This window comes from Prionailurus viverrinus, chromosome A3, assembly GCF_022837055.1.
Source record: "Prionailurus viverrinus isolate Anna chromosome A3, UM_Priviv_1.0, whole genome shotgun sequence".
NCBI lineage: Eukaryota > Metazoa > Chordata > Mammalia > Carnivora > Felidae > Prionailurus > Prionailurus viverrinus.
In genome coordinates, this window is record NC_062563.1 from 129,380,607 (window position 1) to 129,405,814 (window position 25,208).

The window sequence follows — 25,208 nt, forward strand, 5'->3', positions numbered from 1 at the left end:
AAACAGTTTGCACTCTTTCTATGCATTTGCCAACAAATACACGAATGAATGTTAGCATCTTAGGGAGATACTTTCACCATTTTTGTTTTATAGAAGCTGGCTGGATACCAGGGGCTCAGACTTGGCGCATCTGACGCAGATTAATAAACAGGCAGTGCACCGGGACCAGGACCTAAATCGTACTCCAGACAAGCCAAAGTCACCGTCCTTCCTATTCATTAAAGGGTTAATCTAGCACTTCCTTTCCACGCCCAGCTTCACGCCCAGCTAACTCCACCCCTCCCAGGGAGTCTTAAGCAGCCGCGGTGCAGGAAGCTTGTCCTTGGCGGGATGCCGTAGTGGCCCTGTCCCGGTGGCTCAGTTGCCCCGCGAACATGGCGGCCTCCGAGTCAGCGCCGGCGGTGAATCCAGGCACCGCGGAGGCTGAGGAGGAGACGATTCTCTATGACTTGTTGGTCAACACCGAGTGGCCCTCGGAGACAGAAGTGCAGGTGAACCAGGCGCCTCCAGAGCTGCGGCCAGCATGGCGCGGACGCTGTCCGGGCAGAGCCACGTAAACTAGAGCCACGTAGGGGAGTGGAGCTGGGTGGGAGGGGGAGCAAGGTTCCGCCGCTTGTACCGTCGCCTTGGCAACGGCACCGCGGGCTATCTGGGGTCTGGTTCCGCTAAAGCAGGGGTACCTGAGATCCCTCCTGGGCTCCCAATTCTGTTGTCGGGATAGAACCTCGGGCTCTGGGTCTCAGTTTCATTGTATTTGGAGGGGAGGCACAGCGTTGGGACTCCAGGGCCCTTCTGCTGTCTGGACTCTGGGTGGTCCTTTCAGGAAGGCGAGGCAGGAGCTGACCAGGGCTGAGCCTCATCTGCAGCGGGAGAACTTTCCAGGACCCTACAGTCATCTCAGCAGCTGGAGGGCCGCCACTGAAACCTTTACTCCTCCTTGGGGCTGAATTGCGCCCATTCTTGTGTACTTCAGTAAAGAAGCATTTAGTGTGCTTGTATGTCCGTCCGTGTCCCAAATACCGTGTTGGGCGCTGGGCATAGGAAGGTGAATAACTTGTGGTGCCTGCAGTCTAGACTGGGGCTAGTCCAGTAAACATTTTTTATCACTTAGCGTAATTGCGCTGTGCTGGTGGTGTGAACAGAATGCTGCCAGAGGGAAAAGTGAGGAGGTGCTGATCCGCAGTTAGGTTTCCTGCTAAAGAAGGGGTTCTAGAGGTTGGTAACCTGCACTGGACCTTAGGGTCTGCAGTCATTCCGTAGAGAGGGGCCTCTCAGCGCAAGGTGAATAGTAGGGGCCAGGAACCCACATTTATTCAACACATTTTTTGAGTGCCTAACTTGTGCCAGTCATTGTTTTCGACTCAGAGGATGCAGCAAGGGCCAAAAGGACTTTTATTAAAATCAGGCAGTCCCACCATATGGATTCTTTTTTCACATCTTTCCTGGGTGTTTCTTTACTGGAGAAACTACTCATTTTCCTATAAAGTTTGTAGTTTTTCTTTAACCTCCTTCCCCCTTGCAGTTTCTGCTTGTCTTGAATAATGTATTTTTTAGGCTGGCAGAGATCTGCATACATACTACTATTTTTTGAGTACAGTATTTACTTAGTTTATGTTTGTCTTGAACAAAGTGAATATTGTAGGTCCTGCAGCTAGGATGTTGTTGCTGCTGCTATTGGTTGAACAAATACTGGTTTTCACTGCGTAGCACCCACTGGTTAATTACAGGAATGTTTCAGAATGCTTAACATTTTAAATTGATTAAAAAAAAGAAGCAGAGTATCAGCTTACATTGAAACCTCGGAGCACTTTTTGTTTTTTGGTTTTTTTTTTTTTGGTTCTATTGATTTCAGCTGTCTAACTTCAAGCTCTTGGAAGGGCAATTGCATCGTATTCATCTTTATAACCCTCCCCGGGACCAAATTGTGTCTTAACTGCAAAGCGGATAATCAGTTCATGTTTGTGGAATGGAATCATTTTTCAGTGCTTTTAAGACCTATCTGTCTGCCCCTACTGCTCCTTCCTTAACAGTACATGAGTGCGTTTTATTCATTATTTGTTGCTTCTGCGATTGTTTACCCTACTCGGTTTAGTCTATACCTAAGGAACTATTTAATACAGCAATTGTATATCAGTGTGTTAGTGGGATTTCCTCTGTGGGCCTACAACAAATAATAAGCTTGCCTCCCAAGATACGAGTTTATTAATCCGTATGGCCACTTTTCCAAGCAAAACTTATTTTAGGCCACTGTAACCCACCCAAATAGCCTGTGCTGGACTGGCAACTAGTATGGTCTTGGGCTGGTGTTTTGCTGTTTGGTGTTTGAGGGGCACTTGGGTGGCTCAGTTGGTTAAAGGTCCGACTTCAGCTCAGGTCTTGATCTTGCAGTCTGGGTTTGAGCCCTTCATCGGGCTCTGTGCTGACGAGTCAGAGCCTGGAGCCTGGCGCCTGCTTGAGATTCTGTGTTTCCCTCGCTCTCTGCCCTTCCCCCACTCATGCTCTGTCTCTGTCTTTCAAAAATGTATAAATGTTAAAGAAAAATTAATTACGTGATGTTTGGTATTTGACTTTCCATCTTGAATCTTTGTATTCCCTAGCAAAGTTTGTGCTGACAAATGCCTATAACTCCACTGTGCTCAGTTTTGCTCCCACTGTTTTCAGTCCTGTTTTTCCTTCTTTTGTCTCTGAATAGTAGTTTTTAAATACTGGTAGCTGTGCCCTGTACTGAGCATTAGCAAAAGAATATAATTTTACATGTTGTGTAAGTATCACAAGAAAATTCTCAAATGTAATACATTTTTCTTTCCAATTGCAGTCTAGAGGCAACCGAAAACATGGTGCATCCTTTATCATCACCAAAGCAATTAGAGGTAATGTAGCTTATTTATTTTTCTCTATATAATGATAAGAGCAGATAATTTTTTTCCCATTTCATTTGTAACTTTATTGTTTTTGAAACTTTAGGAGTTTTAAAAATGTTCTTTAGACTTATAACGGAAAGCCTGATAAAAGTGAATAGCATACATGTTACCTGAATTTAATTTTTTATATGTATGCATATTATGTATGATATATGGGTATATAGGTGTATATGCCGATATATGTGTGCATACACACATTTTTAATGCAGTCGAGAGCTAAAATATGGCTTAACTTTAACCATTATGAATGTATTCTAGAAGAAATGAAGAAAATCAAATCCAGTGTGGGTCCCAGAGAGTCTAGACATTGAAAGTGAAAAGGCAATGACCAGCTGTTTTAATTGGTTTACACGATATTTCTGCTACATCTGGCCAGAGTTCTTCAGATTAAATATTTTATCAACCAGAGCATTCATGTAACTGCTGACAGAGTTTACATATACATACGAGCTCACGGTATCAGAGCAAGTCTTCAGCACTTGTTGCTAAGCTGGTGCTATGGGGACTTTATGTACATTTATTGATACAGTCCTTTACCAGACAAGCAAGGTAGGTACTGTTATGACTTCGTGTTTTTAGATGAGGAAATTTGCCCAGGATTATTCATTTGGAATTTGACTGCATGTCTTTCTGCCTCCAAAGCTCATCCTCATAACGCTGGTGAATTTGAGCTACTTACACAGAGAAGATTCAGTTTCAAAGGAGTCAAGTACTTGAAATTAACTGTTTTATCTCCTGATAAAGATTATTTTCTGATACAAGTGCTAGCATATTCAGTTTTCATTGTGACTAATGTTTTGAAATTTTGAAAATTTAGAAAATGTACCCAGGTGATAAAATTCATTTAGAGAAATTTAGAGAATATCGAAAACCACAAACTTGAATGAACAATTTCTCATTTTACCACCCAGAGGAAACCTGTTGCCCTTCAGATCTTTTTTCATTGATACACATCTATATGTTCACACACACATACACGTTTTATTTTTTTTTCAATTTTTTTAATGGTTATTTATTTTGAGAAAGGGGGTGTGTGTAAGCAGTGGAGAGACAGAGAGAGAGAGAGAGAGAGAGAGAGAGAGAGAGAGAGAAGCCCAAGCAGATTTCCACAGTGTCTGCACAGAGCCTGATGTGGGGCTCGATCTCACAAACTGTGAGATCATGACCTGAGCTGAAATCCAGAGTCAGATGCTCAACTGACTGAGCGACTCAGGTGCTGCCACACATACATATTTTGATAGGATCATATAAAACATTATTTGTCAATAGGATAGTTAACGTTAAAAATAAAACTGTCGGTTATTTTACCAGTAAAAATGGGTTTATTCAGGAATAACAGAATTGCAATTCAGGACATGCAAGTTACAGCAAAACTACAGCCAAGTTCAACAGAGGAGGGGAACGTTATTTTCTGGAGGAGGAAGTAGTTGTGAGGAGTTGTTTTGAACTAAAAAGCCATTGGAGAAAAGAGTTCTGGGTGGTGATGGTTTCTCATTGCCCGAATTGCAGAGGTAGTCGATTTCTTATTGGCGATGTGACAGTACATCTCTTCCTTGTTGGGGCCTGTAACAGGATATTTTCTTGTTGATGACTCTTCTGTTGAGGTCTGATGCTTCTTCTTGTAGTTAATGTCAAGTGGTACTGCTCTCCCTTCTGGCCTCCTGACTCGACTTAAGTGAGGTGTCCCTTTATTTTCAGTGTGTTAGAGATTTGTGTCTGCTTGACTTCTGCATTTTAGGTATTATTTTTTAAAATCTTTGCTACAAAATATAATAGTATCTTAATTTTTGTACAAATATTTTGGTTTTAAAGGGTGGTTACTGTGACTTCTACTGTATGGTTTTATTAAAGCCTGTTCGGTGAAATTTACATCTCAAACCACCTTTACTTTTTTATACTGTTAGAAAATCCTTCAGAGTTTTGAGTAACAAAAATTTGGGCCTTAATATAAAAAAGTACATGATCTTATAAAAGTTACAGTGCATATTAGATTATATTCCCTTATTTTAAGAATTTTGTTCTACATATTTTGTAATGACTCAGCAGTATATTTTAGGTTTATTGTTGATGAAGCTATTTTGAAAGTGATTTCTAAAGAATAGCTGATTCATATTTTGGTTTTGCTATTTTTATTACAGATCGTTTATTATTTTTACGCCAATACATCTGGTACAGGTGAGTGTCGCTTCAGAGAATAGTATGAATGTCAAATACAAATATTATCTTATTTATGATTTGAGTTTTCAGAATTGAATCCCAAATTGTGATACAGATGCTGACATTCCGGTGAATAAAATAGACCTTCTCAAACATTTGATAAAGTGACAAGGTAGCTCAGTTAACTTAGGGTAATTTTTGTTCCTTAGTCCTTATTAAGACTATCTCAGGATGACTTCTGCTTTCTCTGAGTATTCTCAGCCTTATCTTGAATGCCCACATGATGTGTCTGTAGCTTGGGGATCTTTTTAAGAACAATTTTGTTTTTTACTTGATCAACAACTCTTGTGATCAGTATTCAGTTGCTGTGCATGGGGGGGCAGGGGGTCCTTTATGTTTCTGTTCTTGGGGACTTTTTAGTTCTTTTTAGTGTTAAGGATGTTTTAGGAATGGTGCAAATTTTCAGCCTTAAAAGAAACAAATGATCATTCTGACAAATGATACAGTTCTGCTCTTAGATAGGTATATAGGGATTGTTTTATAGATTTATTTAACACAGATTTTTTTTTTCCTTAAGGACATTTAATCTTAAACGCTCCAGAGATAATAGAGACCTTTAGCTCTTCTCTAGGATGAGTTCTGATGTTTTTATGCTTTGTGTGTGTGTGTGTAAATTTAATCTTGTTTTTTAGGGGCTGTGGAGTATGATAGGGTAAAGAGATGAGAGTGGAGGGAGGGGCAAGGATGGGAGAGGAGTTTAGAAGTAGGCTATTTTTTCCTGAGCTCACTGGGTGATCTAGCTTGCTAGTCCTGAACATCTTTGGGAAGTGTGGGCAGAAAATATCCAGTATAGGCCAGTGCACCTTGAAGTGATTGTCTGATCTTCCGGAGGATATGTTTTGTTACTTTCATAAGTAACTGTGAAGTTAACTGAAAAAAGTTCAGTTTTTGCTCTTTCAGTTTATGGTAATTAAAACTAAAGGTTTTGGGGCCAATATTTGTTTCAAGTGGCTTTTTCTTTTAAAGTGTTTTTTTCTCTTTTAAGTATGAAATATTACAAACAGAATTATAGATACTGTAAGTTATAACAGGTTTATTATATTATCTACTTGTGTAGGCACATATGCCTCCATGTGATTTAGGCAGTTGTTTGCTCCAGATAGCCTTCTCTCTCTTTGTGCAAAATGTTACAACTTGAGGTGCCCCCACCCCTCACTTCCCTTGGAGAGGATGGGTATTCTTCTCTTCCATCTGTTGATGCTATCACTCACATGCGTGTTTCCTATCTTTGTTATGGTATTTCTGTAACTACCATGGTATTAAATATTTTGTGTTTTAGAAATGAATGCAAGTACACTGAACATATGGTACTGATATACATGTATATATATATTTTTAACTGGTTTTAAAGTTTATTTATTTTGAGAGAGAGCGAGAGTGTGTGCGAGTGGGGGAGGGACAGAGAGACAGGTAGAGAGAGGATCCCAAGTGGGTTCTAAGCCACCAGGAGCCCCATTACTGACCTATTTTATTTATTTATCTAAAACAAGTATTGTCATTTTATTTTGTTTTTTAAAAATTTTTTTTGAGAGAAGGCGCAAGTGAGTGAGGGGCAGAGAGAGAGAGAATGAGGAGAGTGAGAGAGAAAAGCGGCTTGAGCTCATCCCATGTGGGATTTGAACTCACGAACCATGAGATCATGACCTGAGCAGAAGTCAGATGTTTAAAGACTGAGCCACCCAGGCGCCCACCGACATATTTTAATTACAGATCTTTTTAGCCTACTTTTTTTGTTTTCTATTTTACACAATTTTTGTTCTTTTTTTTTTTTCTTTCACTAGCTTGTTTTCTTTATTCTTTTCCACCTATTGTCTTGACTTCCTCCTGTGTCACTCTTGCTTTGTCGTATCTGCTCACGCACCCGCGGTGGATCCTTCCCTCCTGTCTTTTGTGAATGATGTTAGTATGAGCTTCCGCTTAGCTACTCTTGCACCACTTGAGTGAATTTGACATCGCGGTCTGATCTTGCATGTAGTAAAGGCTTGGGGTTTTGTTTTTTCACAGGGGAGTTCATTCCCATGACCCCACAGACCAAATTCTAGACTCAGATGAGCTTCTAGAACACCCTCCCCCCCTCCCCCGGGGCCCTGGGTAGGCTCCGGCTCTTCCGTCACCGAGTGACGTGCAGTCTCTGATGGGTGCTGGCCTTCGCAGGAGTCTCCCTTCCAACTCCTGTTCTCCCTGTGCCCCTTGGCTCATTTTCTGTCCCAGGTGTTCCCTCCTAATTTCATACCTGTAGCCAATTCTAACTTTAAGTTCCCTTTTCATTTCTAGTGCTTGGAGATTTCTCTTTCTTTCTTAAGAAATTTGTTACCGTTGAGTCAGAATTTCTAGGCAAGCATAGAAGGAAGGGTTTCTTACAAGCTCACCTCTGCTATGTTACTGGCATCCTCCATAACCTTTCCTTAGAAAGCTTGTAACATTTATACTTTTGAATATACCACCATGTTTTTCTGGAAAAAGAGTTATGTACCTGGTCAGAAGTTTCAGATAAGCAATTAGTAACTTTGGGTTTTAGGTTTGCCCATATTCGAATTTTATATATATATATATATATATATATATTTTTCAATGTTTATTTATTTTTGGGACAGAGAGAGACAGAGCATGAACGGGGGAGGGGCAGAGAGAGAGGGAGACACAGAATCAGAAACAGGCTCCAGGCTCTGAGCCATCAGCCCAGAGCCCGACGCGGGGCTCGAACTCCCGGACCGCGAGATCGTGACCTGGCTGAAGTCGGACACTTAACCGACTGCGCCACCCAGGCGCCCCTCGAATTTTATATTTTAATGGAAAAAAAAAATCCTCTCTTGTTCTATAGATGTATATGCTTTTTATAACATTTATCTACTTATATGTATTTTTTCTGATTAGATTTTAAGTTGGTTAATGTGTTGTTTCAGCCCTGTGCCTTTTTTGCTCCCTGATGGACTGGTTCGCTTGGTTAATAAACAGATACATTGGCATTTGGTACTTGCAAGGTAAGGTATTAAAAATTGATAGTTTTCTTTAGTGGGGTTAGCACTTCAGTTTCGTTATGGATATTGGGGTCCTTTTGTCTTGCATTCTTGTTTGTTTTTTATTGTATATAAATTCCTTTTACATATTTGTTACATATTATTTGTGTCTCTTCAATGAATTCCACTGTATTGAATCACTTTGTGCACACTTTGGTACCTTTTATGCTCGTTTAATTTTGAGGTCAAAAGTTGGATAATTGAAGGTGTGAAAAAGATAAAAAATAATTTTTAACTTCTTAGAATAATTTCATCTTTGAAGACGGCTACAAATATTCACGTAATTTTTTTTTTTCCCCTCTCTATGAAAGCAATGGAAAAATTTTGGCTGCCGTTCAAGATCAGTGTGTGGAGATCAGGTAATTGTTAATATTACTCCTATTCAGAATTTTCCCTTGAGAAAATTTTCCTTCATTTATGGGAACTAAGTTTTTTGAAGGGCTTATTTAAAGGGCTTTTGCTCTTAACTCCCATAATTTTGTGGGTTGGTGTCAAACGGCAACTTCTGCCAATTACAGGACAAAGGATGCTTTGTTAGAGTCACATGGTCTACTTCCCCAGATCCCTCTCTTCTCCCTTGGGCAGTTTTACTTTTTCAGTAGACCAGGCACATCTTCAGAACTCTGGGAGTCACTCTTGGTTGACTGGTCACTGCTAAGTCCACTAAAACACATGCTCAAGAAGGTATTGAAAAAGTAGGGGCCGCCTTGCTCTGTTGGCCTAAAGCTGTACGTGGAATTTGAGTCTGCAAGACGAAGAGTACGTATTACTTGAGACCAGTGATAGTCTCTGTCCTTGGAGACATTCGTCGGTATTATATACACATCTGAAAGTCTTCTTTAAGCTGAGCTTTTCACGTACTTTATTTTTAAGTAATATATCAGTTGTGAAAGAAGTAGCAACAATAGAAAGTAACTCAGGAAAATTAATTTTTTTTTTTTTTTTTTTTTTTGGAAATTAGCACTAGCAGACTAAATGTGTTGCACTTCTAAAATTCGAGGCTACTTCTTTCTGCAGGCAAGGCCTGACTCTTGGTTTTCAAAAAATAAGTAAGGAGATCAGAATTTTAGGATATCGGTCAAAACTTTTTACCAATACTTCATTATTTTTGATTAAACATAGTATAACGTGCATTCAGTTGTTCCTACCCCGGTGCTAGCTTTTTGTGCAGTTTCTTTCTTTTTCCAGTTATTCAAACAGAACTGGACCCCTCACCTTTTTGGGGAGTGGACAGAGGGCTTGCCCCCATTGGGGCATTGACTTCAGATGGGGAGGCTTCGTTTTGTGATCCCTCTTGAAATCCTCAGGATGGAGAGGACTGGCACTAATGACAGGCTTTCAAAACTACATTGTTTGGGGCGCCTGGGTGGCTCAGTCGGTTAAGCACCAGACCTCGGCTCAGGTCATGATCTCATGGTTTGTGGGTTCAAGCCCCACGTGGGACTCTGTGCTAACAGTTCAGGGCCTGCAGCCCACTTCAGATTCTGTCCGTCTGTCTGTCTGTCTCTCTGCCCCTCCCCTGCTTGCACATGTGCGTGCACTCTCCCCCTCTCTCTCCTCCTCCCTCTCCCTTCCCCTCCCCCTCTCCCCACCTCCCTCCCTCCCCCCTCCCCCCCCCCAAAGAAACATTAAAAAAAAACTGCATTGTTTAATTTGGCATGGCTTTAAAAAACAGACCCTTGTTCTTTTCACAGCATCAGTGAGTGTCAAGCTGGCACAGTTTTGAACTTGGCACTGCTGGTAGAAATGGGTTTGCACTTGCTCTCCGTGTGCTGTAGTGACGTGAAATCTGTCTGAGATGTGTACTTGTGGTGTGACTGTACAAAAACAGCGGTTAGTTGTCAAAACCTCCATCTTTCTCCCGTGAAATGAGAACATCCGTGGAATGATTTTAGGTGTTAGGGTCAGAATGTGCGTGTGGGGATGGGATTGATATTTGGGCCAGTGAAGAGGAGTTTGACCGGGGGTCTCTAGAACTTGTTGATAACATTTTTGATGAAAGGAATAAAAAAATTATTTGTTTTTATAAAAGGATTTGCTACTGGATTGGTAGAGTGTAAAATATTTATAAAACTTGTACATACATCCAGCTCTAGGAATTCATTCACGTAAGTGGTGATCGAGATGAGGGGCTGAGGGAGGATTTCCAGGCAGCCGAAGTGATGCTCATCGAAATCTTGGTCATCTGGTCTGTAATTTGCAAAAGCTTTTGGTCACATTAGTGTATCTGAGGTCTCTTACGTGGTAGAGCACGAATTCCAGCAGGAAGCCTTTCAGGAACATACTCCCTATGGATCCTCCCCTTTATGCTCCTGAAATAATCAACATAGTACTGTACTTTGTGATAAGATAACACCAATGACGTTGGGCACCCTTGTAAGTTCTTCACAGGTGTTAATTCATTTCATCCTTGCAGAAGCCCCGTGAGGTAGCCTTTGCTATTTTTCTCCATTTTAGAAATGAGGAAGCTGACACAAATGGTTAAATTTCTTTCTTGAGGATTTGAAGTCTGCTGTCCCAGCTTCGGTCTTCCTGCTCTTATCCAGGAATGCATACTACCTTTTGGTCACGTTGTTTAGCCATGTATGCTTGTATTTTTACATGTGGGTTTCCCCTGGTCTAGTTAGCGCCGCTGCTTTGCACAACCCCAGGGTTGTCCTTTCCTCAAAATTCAGTGTGAATGGGCTCTGGTGTCTGTGAGTCCAGCTACACTGTGTGCCTTGGAAGCAGGCCCTGTCTGTTTTCCCGAGCACTGGATATTTCCTTGAACATAATCGGTGCTTAGTTGATGTTTGCTGAATGAGTAAGGTGTTTGCGAGTGGGACAGAGGCAGCAGACGCGGGGAGTGCCTCACCGGGTATAGTCCGCTGACTGCTCAGCCTTGGCAGTCCGTTCCTTCTGCTGAATTAACAGACACACACAGTTTGTAGGGACCTGAAAGGAGAGTCTGAGCGAAGATGTGGAGTCATCATTAAAGAAAAAGGGGTGGGGTAGATCCTCAAAGTAAACCCTGTGAACGGTGGCCGAACCTGAATACTTAAGACCTTTGTTCTTGCTCTTCCACGTGTATTTTGTACTCCAGTGTGAGGAACACGTCCGATGCAAGGTTGGCGCAGTCGTGATAGGAGTAGGCCGCTGGAGTTCGGGAAATGCCGTTGATGGTATTAGACTATGAGTGATAACTCTAGTGTCTCGGGTCCTTATTCGTTACTTGGAAGCAGTCATAAATAGCAAATGGCAGGGAAAAAGATGGAAAGCTGAAACACATGTTAGTTTTAGTGTAGAGAGAGCCCTGCCTTTTGTAAGATCGGACTAGGGCCGCTGTGTGTGTGTGTGTGTGTGTGTGTGTGTGTGTGTGTGTGTGGTGAGCGGCAGGTGGCCCCAGTCACTTGCTCTTATCTGGCACACCTAACCTGCTTGTGTGCGGGGCTCACGTGGATGGAAAGTGACGTGTTGTGAATTGCTACTTTAATCTGTAATTTGGCAGTAAGTAGGTATTATGTGGCTAACGTGTGTTTCCTTTTTTCCTAAATAGTGAAGTAACAATTTCTTATGATTATGGGCTGTTACAAATATGGGAATTAGGAACCATCACAGAACCCAGTAAAAAGCATTAAAGTAAGGGACTCTTCTAAAAAAGGCACCCGCCCCCAAATTTGCTTAAGTGAATACATTTGCGAAGTTTTGACAAAACCAAATTTATGTCTCTCTCCTTCACCTTTCTCAGCGAAAGAGCAATTATTATTTGTGATGATCTGTATTAAGGATGAAAGAAATGAACACTGACTTAGGTCTAGTTTGTGCTAATTTATGCATTATGTCTTCTTTAATCCTTCCCTAAGCAATGAAGGTGATATTACCCATCCCATTTTATTGAGAGGAAGATGAAACTCCTATTAAATATTTTGTCCAGGTTACCCAGATAGAGCTGAAATCAGGTCAGCTTCACTTCAAAGACCATGTTCTTCTCTCTTCCGTGTGGAGGCTGAATAGTCAATTTCTTGAGGAAGTTTATTAACATATTTATAATTGGCTTTTGTCATAATACAGTATCTTAATAAATAGCTAAAAATATTAGTGTTTAAAATTTGTTTTAAAAGTAATGCTTAGTCACTTTACCAATATTAGAAAGTAGTTAAGTATTCAAGAAAGAAGAACTACAAATTACAGTTCAGCCAAATGTTGTATGTTCTTTGGAATTTTTCTGTGTGTGTGTGTGTGTATGTGTGGGTAATACTTAGTCTAACAATACTCTGCATTCTATTTGATATGTCTTCTCTCGATAAGTTTTGAAAATTATGAACATCTTTCCATGTCACATATAGTAATTGCATAATATTTCATTGAGTGCAGTTGGCAAAATCTAATCTTACACTGGGTATATTTTTCTCTTTCATAAATTAGGCTCCATGAATTTCCTTGAGATCTGTGTGTATCTGTAATTATTTCCTAGAGATAACTTCATTATAGAAATTGAGGCAATGGATCAAATGACCGTAGACGTTAAGGTTTTAGATAATTGTTACTGAATTATTTTCTAGATGGTTTACCAACTTTTCATTTTTGAACATATAATAATTAAACTACTTAGGCATATATTTCAAGATCACAGATTTTAAATAGGTCACTAGTAACAAATATGGTCACTTATTAAAGCTATTTGATTTATTAAAAGCAAGACCTTTTTTTTCTCTTAAAATGTTTATTTTTGAGAGAGTGGGGGAGGGGCAGAGAGAGAGGGAGACAGAGGATCCGAAGCTGCACTGCCAGCACAGAGCCTGATGTGGAGCTCGAACTCACGACCATGAAATCATGACCTGAGCCGAAATCAGAAATCAGATGCTTACCCGACTGAGCCAGCCAGGTGCCCTGATCTTTTTTCTTAAGTGATTTAAAGTTTGTAATATGATACAGACCGTGGTTCGTGACCAAAATCAATCTGTGGAGCTTTAAAAAAACATTGTTTCTTGGATCCCATTCCATATTTGCTGAATCAGAATCTTTGGGGAGGGGGCCAATGTCTCTATTGTATTAAAAGACCATGCTTAATCTCATTCTTGTATTGCTGTATTCTAGGTATAGCTCCATTTCTGGTGAGATAAGGTTGGGAGAAAATGTCACTAACGAAAGGGTCTTGTTTGAGCACAAATCCATGTCTGAGAGAAGGACTGGTTTAGTGTTGTGCAGACAAGTTGTCTCTCGTATCATTTTTGTGGGGTTTCATAGTACGACAAAATATGTTGTGATGGTGAAACTATTGGCTTAATTTTACACATATTTTGCAGGTCCGCAAAAGATGATTTTACATCCATCATTGGGAAATGTCAAGGTAAGAGTTTCCAAAATATTTACAAAATGGAAGTTTCAAAGTTGCAACAGTTAATAGTATTTCTTAAAAGTCAGAATAGATGTTAAATATTAACAAAGATTGTTGTGACTTTATTAAATACTTTTAAAACATCTTAACTGATTTCTCTTACTGTCTTAAAATGTTTTGCTTAGTCCATTTTGGACCATTTTGAAGAGATACGAAATTGAAGCTGTTTTTAAAATAAAAGTCTGTGCCAGTTTTGGGATAAAGTATTTGTGTCTCTAATCTTTTTTTTTTTTTTTTTTTTGACTTTTTAAAAATTTTAATCTCTACATTCAGTGTGGGTCTTGAAATCATGACCTCAAGATCCATGAGTCACATGCTGTACTGACTGAACCAGCCAGGCACCTCTAGTCTTTTATTTTGAATTCAATACAAAAAAATGTGTAAGTCAAGTGTTGGAATTTACTCATTCTTCTGGTGATGCATTCAACACCAATTACTATCCTTTACGTATATGAACCATTTTGCGGGGTACTAGGGATATGACTGTGAACAAAAAGTTACTGTCCCCTACCTCATGAGGTATATAGACACTCAAAATAGAAGTACAAACTGTGACAAATCTGATGAAGGAAAAATACAGAGCAGAGTGAGAGTTTAACCGGGGCTATGTGACAAGATTGTTAAGAAAAAGTGACTTTGGAAATCAGCCTGAAGGATGAGTAGAAGAGTAGCCATGGGGCGTGTTTCTTTCTGCAGGAGCAGGAGGAAAAGGCAGAGGGAACCTTACAGGAAGAGAAGAATTAGGAGGACGCTAAATTAGGAGATAAATGCAACCACCATGTGTGTCTTACTTGACCTGCAGTTCCATCTGTCTGACCTTGGGTTAGTTAGTGTAGTAGTTGTAGGAATGAGAACGATGGTAATCGTGGTTGTTGCGATGGTGACAACAAATATGTATGGTGTCCTTACTCTGTGCCAGCCACTGTATTTAGGGTTTCACTTACATTTTCTCATTTAGTTGGAAGAACATGGTGTACATATTTTATCTTAAAGTAACATTAGGGTAAAATAAATCCTCGACAACGAAAGAAAGCTAGGAGAAGGAAGACATGAATAGTTTTGAAATCTACAAAATACTGGTTATATCGAGGATTTTCCCCAACGTCCACAAGGAAATGCTTAAGCTCCTTGTCAGATGCACCCTCAGTAAGTGGCTCAGGGCGAGTTTCCTTCTCATTTTTGCCATTTTTGGCCATGCACATTGGTTCTGAAAATTAAAGATCATATGTTTGGAAAATGTTTTCAGTTTTCATATGAATGGCGATATTCTGTTAGTATGTCAGAACTGCTCTAATAATTTTAAAATTCCACGTATGCTAGTAGGTAAGGTAGTAATAGAGTTCTTATGGAGTTGTCTTTACAAATAGTATATATTATAACTTAAAAGCAAATGTAACATTGCCTATTTGTTTATATAAACTTATTTCTCCTTCTTATAATCTGTTCTTTGTCTCTGTTCCCTGGATTGTCAATGATACCATTAGCTGTACCAAGTCAGTAATCCTTTTTCCTTCTTTTCTTTTTCTCCTCCTTTTTCCTTCTCTGTCTTCTTTGACAAGTATTTATTAAGCTGCTACTGTGTGCCAGACACTCTTCCTGGGTGCTACATGTGAAGTGAGGAGTAAGCCTTAGACGACCTGGATTTAAGGGTTTGTAGTCAGTCCATCAGGGGAAGAGACACATAATTCACTGCAGTTGTAGTGAGCGACACAGTGGGGAAGCATTGCCTTAGCTTAATGTCACCAAGCTCTGGGAACCTGTTAAAATATCTCTTGCCTCCATTTCTGCACTTCTGCCATCACAGCCCTAGCACTGGTTTTTAACATTTTCACTGTCTTTTTTTTTTTTTTTTTTTTTAGTAAGTCTCCTGACAAGGTTTTCTTCTGTTTGCCTCTCAACAGATCCACACTTCACACCAGATTCATTGCTCTTAAATGAGAATTCTATCAGGTTACCCTTCAAATCTGGCTCCCCTGCTTTCTAGAAATGTGACCTTGGATGTTACCGTACCTCTCTGTGCTTCAATTATCTGTAATATGGGCATAATACTATAGATTGGGTTGTGGAAACAATATGAGCTAATATATGTAAAGCTCTTTGCATAATGTCTGATGTATGCTAAGTACTTAGGAGACCTTAAGTGATCGCTTTTGCTACTGCTACCAGTACTGTTACTCTGCCTAAAATCTTTCGTTTGTTCCCCACTGACTGTAGAGTACAGCTCATTTTTTTCTGACTTTCAGTCTGTGTGTCCCTTAAGATCTCCCTGCCATACATCCCGTGTTCTAGCACAGAGCCTCTTGTGCTTTTCCAGGCCCCCCCCCCCCCCCCCCCCGCCCCGTGCTTTTCACGCCTTGGTACAGATAGTTCCTTTTGCCTAGAAACTCTCACTTTTATATTTAATTAACGAGTCTTGCATATTTCAGTTCAGGCATCAGCTCTTTTGGGAAACCTCCCTCCCTGCCTGCTTCCTCCTCATTTGTGCATCTTTCTTAATGTTTTCCTTGGACTTGTTTGAACATGTATCACCATACATAGGCTAATCTGCTTTTTTCCCCTTAGTTGTTGCTATGCTTGTCTGTTTCCCGGTTAGACTGTAAATTCTTTGAAGGCAGGGCTCCCATCTTATTCAGCTTTTTTTTTTGTTCCTGGTGCCTAGCATGGTGTCTAACACCATAGTAGGCACATGGTTTTTGACCCTATCAAATGGGTAATGACACTTGAGAACTATTACAATAATGTTTGTAAGTTTGTGTGTGAACCAAGTATATTTGTCTATTTCCTGTGAGTTAGTTTTAGAAGTTCATGACTGTATATATATATAGATTTATAATTTGTATGTAGAGAGAGGGAAGGAGGGAGAGAGAAAGAGAAAGTGAGACTGAGTGAGTGGGGGGTGGGGAGCAGAGGAACAGGGAGAGAGATTCTTATGCGGGCTCTATGCCTGACATGGGGCTTGATCTCACAACCCTGGGATTGTGACCTGAGCCAGAATAGTCAGTCGGAAGCCTAACTGACTGAGCCATCCAGGTGTCCCCTGCCCCCACCATGCTTTTATTCTTACTGCACACAAATGTGTATACATGCCACAAACAATAAGGGTAGATAAGAGGTCCTGTTTGCTTAGTAACCTGTTGAGAATAATAGAAGGAGAGTGGTGTGTGTGCATTTCTAAAGTTTGGAGTACTAGCATTTTCTGAATTTAGTCTCAGTAATCTTCACCAGCGCTTATTAAAGTAGACCAGACCTGGCTTAAATAATGCGTAAGGATCAAGATGTTCCCAGAAGGATAATTTAGGGATAGAGATTCAATTATGATTTTCCCAGTGCTGTGCTTCTGTTGGGTGAGGGCTTGGGGGGCCCGTGGTGAGCTGCTGAGAAGCATGTTCAGCATGTTGGAGTGATTCAGACATGCAAGGTCCTTTTGAGCTGTGGCATTAGACACCCACTCTTAACCAGTACGTAAACTGAAAGATCTACAAGTTAACATGAAAATAGGAAGCTTATCCCTCTGTATTTCACACAAATTATAATATTTGTTAGAGGTTTTAGTGCATACAGTTAATGTGGCAGCATGGATGGGATAATAATGCTTTGCGAACTAATGTTTTATTTTGTTGGCTTCCAAATGTATGAATTTATGACCTTAATGCTGCATTAATGGCTTCTTTCCATTTCATATAATTTGAGGTAATGATCATTTGCTTATTATCTGACTCTTCTTTATAGGAATAACTCTCATATGCCAAATGAGATTTCCTGTGTCTGCCTGGAGAAAAGGAGCCAGATTGTTGTTAATGCATTTTTGAAACTACATATTGCAGAGTCTGCAAACTAAAATAGGAACTGTTTGGTTCCACTTTGATATTTTTCAATTATTGCTTTATAAAATATATGCCATTTGAGAATGTTTTAAATGTGGGTTGCAACTTGTTTTGGCTCTGTTTGCCAGGCCATAAATACTAGTCTTCTCTTCCTGTCTTGAATAGTGACCTAAATACTACCACAAGGAATTAGACTTTTTTTAAACTTTTTTTTATTTTTTTTAGAGCTGTACTATGTTAAGAGATTTTTCTCCTATTTCTGATTTTGAGATCCTGTAAACCAGAGCTTCTGGTACCAAGCAGTAGTTCGCCTGTTGTGAGGAGCTGAGGTTCCCTCAGTGCACTGGTGGCCTGGTGGGCCCCATGACAGCCCAGGCCCAGACACTGTCTTTTGTGTTTTTGTATTTCTAGAACCTGGCTCGATATCTCGATATTTCGTAGCTTCCATCACGTTTCTGTTGACATTCTCTATATACTGCCTATGTTTATGTTTTTCTTTGAATTCCCAACTATGCTATAATAGCTGGTTTGAAGTCCTTGTCTCTCATTCCTCAGTTTGTAGCATTTCTGGGCGTGTTTATATTGTCTGGGTTTTCCCATGATTGTGTATATTTTCCTGCACTTTAGATTGTATGCTCAACATTATGGAGCTGAGTTAGCGAGCCTTGTTATCATCCCTACTAGAGTATTGAGGTTTGCTCTGGGAAGTAGTTAATCAGCTTAATTTTTTAAGGCTTTTTTTTTTTTTTTTTTTAAGTCTTCTAACATAGGTTTAGAATAGCTTTTATTTTGGGGTTAGGTTAGTCCTACTTTATGATGGAGTCTTTCTGGGATGTCTTATGAAAGCTCCGAGTGTTCATGAACGTCTCTCCACTCTGATGAGGTGGAACTCAAACATTTCCAAATCCTCTCCCACCTCTGGAAGTCGCTTTTGCCGATAGTCAGTCCCCTTCTCCTTGGCGGTGTGGCCCTGTGGAATGTGTGTGTGTGTGTGTGTGTGTGTGTGTGTGTGTGTGGCCAAAGACCCAGGGCTCATCTCCGCACATTTTTCAATCTCCTTCTTTGCCTCCCTCACTTCCCTCTGGAAAGCTGCCTTTCAGGTGGTTTTCAGCTCTGTAGCTCCCGTGTAGCTCTGTGACTCCATTCTTTATCTGCTCAGTTCCTTGAGATTTGCACGTGCAGCTGGAGGTCTCTCTTCACACAACGCCTTGTTGTGTCTAGAAGGTGCCTAGTCCAGAAGGTGCCTATCGGCTGAAAGCAGCCTCTCCCTGGGGTCACAGTCTTGCACTGCCTGTAGATAATGCCTGAAATGGGTCTTTGACATCTGAAATGGGTCTTTGACATATTTTTCTTTCACGGTAGGAGATCTAGTCTGGAACTAGTTACCCTGTTTATTTTATTACAAAAGCAGTACATACAGGTAACAAATTCAAACAGTGCAGAGGCAGAGAACGTAAAGTTTCTTTTCCATTTGCATTTCTCACGGGGACTTATATTAATGATTTAATATAAAACCTCTGCTTCTGTAAACCTGTACATATATGGATTGACTTTGTCATTAACAAGTCGAGATCCTATTGTGGACTTTGTTCCCAGCTTGCTCTCCCTCTGACTGTATCGATGTCTTTCCTAATCAGTGCGTACAGATGCATTTCAGTCTTTTCGGCGTAGCCACAGTCTTCCCCTGTAAGAATGTGAACCGCATTTTATTCATCTGTTCTCCTCTTGATAGAAATTTACGTTGTTTACAGTGGCTTGTTTCCTTCCTCTTTTTCTTACCCATCTTCTCCCCCATCCCTCTTCACCAGTGCTGGAAAGACATCCTGTTTGTGTCTGGGTGTAGTACTCAAATAGCTACTGCTGTAATTCTTTCCAGAAGGTTCCACCTATATATACAACTATGAAAAAGGTATGATGGAAGCAGTTTTTTTGCTCTGCTGTTACCTATTTAAGAAGTATTTGTTAGGTTCACTGGCAAAGGATAAATCAGTATCTCATTTTCAATTTGCATTTTTTTTAGTTATTAGGTAGAGCATATGTTAAGTGGCTATTTTTATTTTTTTGTGCATTGCTAGATCATACCCTTTTGCCTATATTACCCTTAGCTTACTTGTTCTTATTGGCTTGATAGTATGAATGTTAATACTTTGTCACATATGTTACAAATATTGTCACCCAATTGATTTCCTTTGAAATTTGTTATGGTGGTGGTGTTTTGTTTTGTTTTTTCTCTTGTGACTACATTTGCCTTTTTTTTTTTTTTTTTCTTTTCCCTGTATAATTTCAGAGTTTCTCATCATGGTTAGACCTTTCTCATTCTAGGATTGTAAGATTTTTCTCATGTCTTTGCCAGTACTTACTTCAAACATTCAAGACTCCAAGTCTTCATAGCCCCACTAGTTTGCTTTTGCTCACTGGTTCTCGATTTAGCAGTCAGAGTGAGTCCGGGAGAGATTGTTCATTCAACCCTTCATTTTGCAAATGACCAAGCGGCACCTTGGTGATCTCCCCAAGGTCACACCCCTTGGTTTTATGGCAGCACTGAGAAGAGAACCCAGTGTTCCTTACCTCGTAATCTTGTCCTGTGTCTGTTTCTAATCCGGGCGGCTGAGCACTGGATTAGCGTGTACTCTGTTAGCGCTTGAGTGCTGATTGCTACCACCAGTGTGCTAGGCCCTGGTGAGGCAGTTCGGAACAAGATGGACCCAGGCCCAGGCATTTTGGAATTTATAGTTTAAGTGAATAGACAGATGATAAAAAGTAGACAAACATGTGCATAATCGTTTGGGATCAGATATGTGGAGGAAATGAAACCAGTGGACAGTGGCGAATAATGGGGCCTTGGGTTGCTTTAGCCAGGGTGGTCAGAGAACGCATCCTGGGGAAGCGGTACATAAAGTGAGACCTGAAAGATGAAAAGGAGCCAGGAGAGGGCTTAGGGAAAGGGTTCCAGGCTGAGAAAACAGCGCAGACAAAAGCGTAAGGTGGGAAAGAACTTGGCACCCAGGCAGGTTGAAGGGACTGCAGCCGGTGCAAGATATGAGCCAGAATGAACAGTCTGACCATGAACGTGGAGGTTGTCAGACTGCTGGTTAACTTGACCAGCAGCCTTTCTGAATACCCTTCAGACAACCCCATTAACACTTAAATCTGGACTGTTTGTTCCTCTCCAAAACCACACAGTCGGCTGGAAGAATCTGTTGATAAAGCCTTTATTTTCACATTGTTATGTGAAATCCTGTTTTGTAATGAAAACGTCTTTATCTGGGTCAAAACACATGCGGAGTTTTCTGGAGCTACTGGCTATAACTAGAAGTAATAGTAAAAACAAATCCCCTTTAGATGGAACCTATTTTAGACAGAAACAGAATGTGGTGCATAAATCTGTTTATCCTAGCAAAATGAAATAAGAGGAAAAAACCCGGTTATCACAGGTAAAACAGTAATAATGGAAAAATATTGCTGTGTTTCTTGAGCACATGAATATTTTTCAGGGCATTAAAGTGTCCTCTTGCTGGTGTTTATGTGGCATCTGTGTGTATGTGGGTCTTGTGTTGTTTATCATTTTGTGCCTGGGTTTACTTCCAAGTTCGGATTTTTTTTAGCTTTATAAAGACAGAGAACTGATATTTTTCTTCATTTTATTATCATTAAAAAAGTTGCTTTTCTAGAGTGTATGTAGTATTTTGTTAGTCTTTAATAAATCCACTAGACCCTCCTGTATTCAAAGACCCCCTTGGATTGTTTTTTTTTTTTGGTATGCTTTTTACCTGTTGATAAATAGAGAAACTCCTTGATGTCTGGTACACTTTCCTCATATGAAGAACATATATTATGGGTATTACAGAGATAAGAGGGAAGTCTGAATTCTGTGTTACCTCTTTTAGGTGGAAAGAAGTCTTCAGTTATGTGATTCATGTTTAATTGGTAGTCCTTGAAGGATGCTAAACTCTTACTGTTACCTTGTCCTGTTAATACAGACTTCTCTGAAAGACGTAGTCTTCACTTACTAGTGAAGATTAGAAAGTGAAACTAATCACTTTCTGTTCCAGGTCCCAGGATGGCAGTGTTGAGTAGGACACTGTCTGTGATTTCGTGGAGTTCAGAAACTGGTGGGGGCATCAGTCACGGAAACAACATCATACGATGCGATCAATGCTATGGGGGAGTTTTGTACAGCATATCTGGGGCACAGAGAGGAGAGCAGTCAGTTTGGGAGAATGTCCAGGAAGGAGGAGGTAGCCACTTGTTAACACAGGTGGCTGTAACAAAAGAGAACCATTTGAGGAGTACTAAAGAAGAACATTCTGGGGCGCCTGGGTGGCTCAGTCGGTTAAGCGGCCGACTTCAGCTCAGGTCATGATCTCACGGTCTGTGAGTTCGAGCCCCGCGTCGGGCTCTGGGCTGACGGCTCGGAGCCTGGAGCCTGCTTCCGATTCTGCGTCTCCCTCTCTCTCTCTCTGCCCCTCCCCTGTTCACTCTCTGTCTCTGTCTCAAAAATAAATAAATGTTTAAAGAAAAATTTAAAAAGAACCTTCTGGGTAGAGGTAGCAATGTGTACAAAAGGCTGAGACTCGAGTGCGCGTGGTTTGCTTTTTTGCCAGTTGTGTTGTTGGCTCGTCGGATATGTGGAGGTGGTAGTGGTAGGAGGGGACACTGGAAGGCTGTGATGGGGCTCTTTGTATGGGGCCGTTGGTGCATGTGGAGGAGTTTGGACTTGATTCTGTTGGAAATGGAGAACCATGCAGCTGCAGGATGGGATCTGTTCCCCTTAGAAAGATCTCTTTGGAGAGTATTGGGGAAGGATTGGGGAGAAAATGGAAGGGGGGAGACCACTTGGGGGGGGGGGCTGTTGTGAGCGTCTCCGCAAGAGACAGCGAAGCCTTAACTGGGCGATTCTGTTAGGGGAGTAGAGAGAAGCCAGTGCATCTCGGAAGCCTTTCTGAGGCCGTCCTGAGGCCCTGTCCAAACTCTGACCGAGAGGCGGTGAGTGTGTGGTGGTGAAGTGTTCACTGTTTGGGAAGGCAGGACACGTAGGTCCAGGGCTTGCTTTGCTCTTGACTCGCGATGTCACCTTGTCAGTCCCCTAATCATCTGGAGTCCCTGCTGGTAAAGGAAAAGGCAGTGGCCCTGTCTCTTCAGTGCTGGCATTCTAATGAGGGACAACTGAAGCCCACAAAACATCAAAAGCCTCAAACAAAGCTAACAGAGTCGAGAGTTTCACTGTCCCTTTTTTTGTTTGTTTTTTTGTAGCCGACAGCTTTTTTCTTCATTATTGTACTGAAAAATTCAGAACAGAGAAAGTACAGGTGTTAGATTGTTAAGATTGGTTATTAAAATATTATAATTGCATGACTGATCCAGGATAGTACTTGATTTACCTAATATCTGTGTCTGTGTATTACACACGCGTGTGTATATTTCTTCTGCAGAATACTGCGTTGTATTTCCTTGGTATCTGTATTTGGTATATTTAGAAGATTTCAGGTGAAATTTTCATTTTTTGCTGTTAGAGATGCGGAACTCACTGGATTGGAATTATTTTCTGCCCACTCTCTCTGCTTTTGATCCATTTTAACTTTGCGAGTGTTTTGAGGTGCGCTGTTCCCAGGCCTTTGCCACACCAGGGCATGCTCAGCCTTCACTAGACCACTGGGGTCACAGTCTTTCCTTCGCGAGTAAGCGGGGCAGAGCTGGCTCTGGTTCATATGTCCCACTCTTACTTGAAGTGGCTTTCTGGGAACTGTTCTCTTCGATTGAACTGAAGCATTAGAAATCCTTGGGAGAGGATGTAATAGAGTTGAATAATTTACATTTATAGTTACTGCAACTAAACTATCTGTATAACACATTGTTACAACCACTTTTCCTTTCGTTATAGTTCCAAAAGACCCAAAACCCCAGTGGAGACGTGTAGCATGGAGTTACGATTGTACCCTGCTGGCCTACGCTGAAAGTACGGGAACCGTGAGGGTGTTTGATCTCATGGGAAGCGAACTCTTTGTTATTACCCCGGTATGTATGTAACCGGAAGCTCATTACATGAAAGGCATTCAAACAAGTATGTGAAGGTGCTTGAATGAATGTGAAAGAGGGGAAATAGAAATGTAAGTCTGAGTAAGTTGTGAACTTAAGATATTCAGAATCTAGTAGGTAGATATCTGTACATGAAATATTTTTCCTTTGTATCTTGTAGTGTGGTGTTCAGAGGTAATCCATTGGCATCAAAACATGGTGGGAAGTGGGGCGCCTCGGTGGCTCAGTCGGTTGAGTGTCTGACTCTTGGTTTCGACGGGGGTTCAAGCCCCACATTGGGCTCTGTGCTGATGGTGTGAAAGCTGCTGGGGATTCTCTGTCTCCCTTCTCTCTGCCCCTCTCCTGCTCATGTTATCTCTCTCTCAAAATAAGTACATTAAAAAAAAAACAACCCTTAAAACAACAACAACAACCCCCCCAAAAAACCATGGTGGGAAGTAAATGCTAAACAGAGGTATGGAAAGCTGTTGAGAAGTTCCAGGGGGGAAGAGCAGTCAGTGGGCTGCTGCAATAGGGAACAGCTTTCAGAGGAGCTGCGTCTGTCATCCTAAAAGGATAGAAATTGAAAGGGAGAGTGAAGAAATGACTTGTAGTAATAACTTGTATTTGTGTAGTGCTCTATACTTTATTAGTGACTTTGACATATATTCTCATTTAATGTTCACAAGAATGCTTCGAGTAGATTGGACAGGTATTATCTGCGCTTTACAGTTTTGAAAACTAAAATTGAATTGGGGACGGGGGCGGGGGTGGGGCCAGGCTGTTGCCATGGCAATCCAGCTCCTAAGTGAAACAATTTCAGGGACCCAGCACTTTTCACTTTGTGTCCTTCTTCCTTGAATGACCCAAGATACAGAGACAGGTACAACAGCATTTCTAACTCTGGCTGCATCTTAGAATTGCCTGGAAAGCTTTATAAGGAAAAGAAAAACAAAAAATTACTTGATTTTCTAGACTCGACCCGTAGAAATTCTGATTTAATTGATGGGAATGGGTTCTGGGAATTAATATTGTTTATAGGTTTTTTTTTTTTTTTTAATTTTTTAATGTTTATTTTTGAGAGCACGAGTGAGCGGGGGAGGGTGTGGGTGAGGGAGACACAGAATCCAAAGCAGGCTCCAGGCTCTGAGCTGTCAGCACAGAGCTTGATGGTGGAACTCACAGTGAGATCATGACCTGAGCTGGAGTCAGACGCTCAACCGACTGAGCCACCCAGGCGCCCCTGTTTATAGGTTTTTCAGCTGATTCTAACGAGAAGCTGGGGATAAGAACTTATGATATAGAGAATGGTTTTTGTTCAGAAATAATGAGTGGAAAAACTTGAAAAAATGTGTTAGGCTCCTATTATGGAAGTCCTGGGGAATCAAACTAGGAAGTTTGCATCCCTGTTTCCTGGACTAAGCACTATCTGATAGAAAAGTCATGTGAACTTTATATATGATCGCATGTGTGATTTTAAATCTTCTAGTAGCTGCATTAAGAGTAAAAGAAAACAGGTTCAATTTATTTAATATTTAATCCTGTATATCACAAATATTATTTCAGCATGTAATCCATGTGAAGAATATTAACGAGATACTTTCTTTGATACCAAGGCTTTGAAATTTCATGTTTACTTTTGTAGCCGATCTCAGGACTAGCCATGTATGAGTGTTCAGCAGCCACATGTGGTCACAGTCTTGGTGGTTCTAGACAGTGAGGAGTCATTCAGGGTGATAAACTTTATTATGTGTGCTTCCTAGGGTGCACATGCCTTCAAATCCTTAGCAATATAGCCTGATATTTAGTTAATGGAAAAAGGTTGCCATTGAATGAG

At 40.8% G+C, this 25,208-nt stretch overlaps 1 protein-coding gene across 3 annotated transcripts in view; it reads left to right on the forward strand.

The window, feature by feature from the left end:
* The first annotated feature begins 320 nt into the window (after nt 1-320).
* Nucleotides 321-25,208, forward strand: part of NBAS (NBAS subunit of NRZ tethering complex) — a 339,328-nt gene continuing 314,440 nt past the window's right edge. For all 3 annotated transcript variants that reach the window (XM_047852270.1, XM_047852271.1, XM_047852272.1), the window contains exons 1-7: nt 321-491; nt 2,816-2,870; nt 5,060-5,096; nt 8,042-8,119; nt 8,467-8,514; nt 13,441-13,484; nt 23,238-23,371. In XM_047852270.1, coding sequence (XP_047708226.1) covers nt 375-491; nt 2,816-2,870; nt 5,060-5,096; nt 8,042-8,119; nt 8,467-8,514; nt 13,441-13,484; nt 23,238-23,371 — 513 coding nt within the window. In that variant the 5' untranslated portion in view covers nt 321-374. The remainder of the gene's footprint in view (nt 492-2,815; nt 2,871-5,059; nt 5,097-8,041; nt 8,120-8,466; nt 8,515-13,440; nt 13,485-23,237; nt 23,372-25,208) is intronic.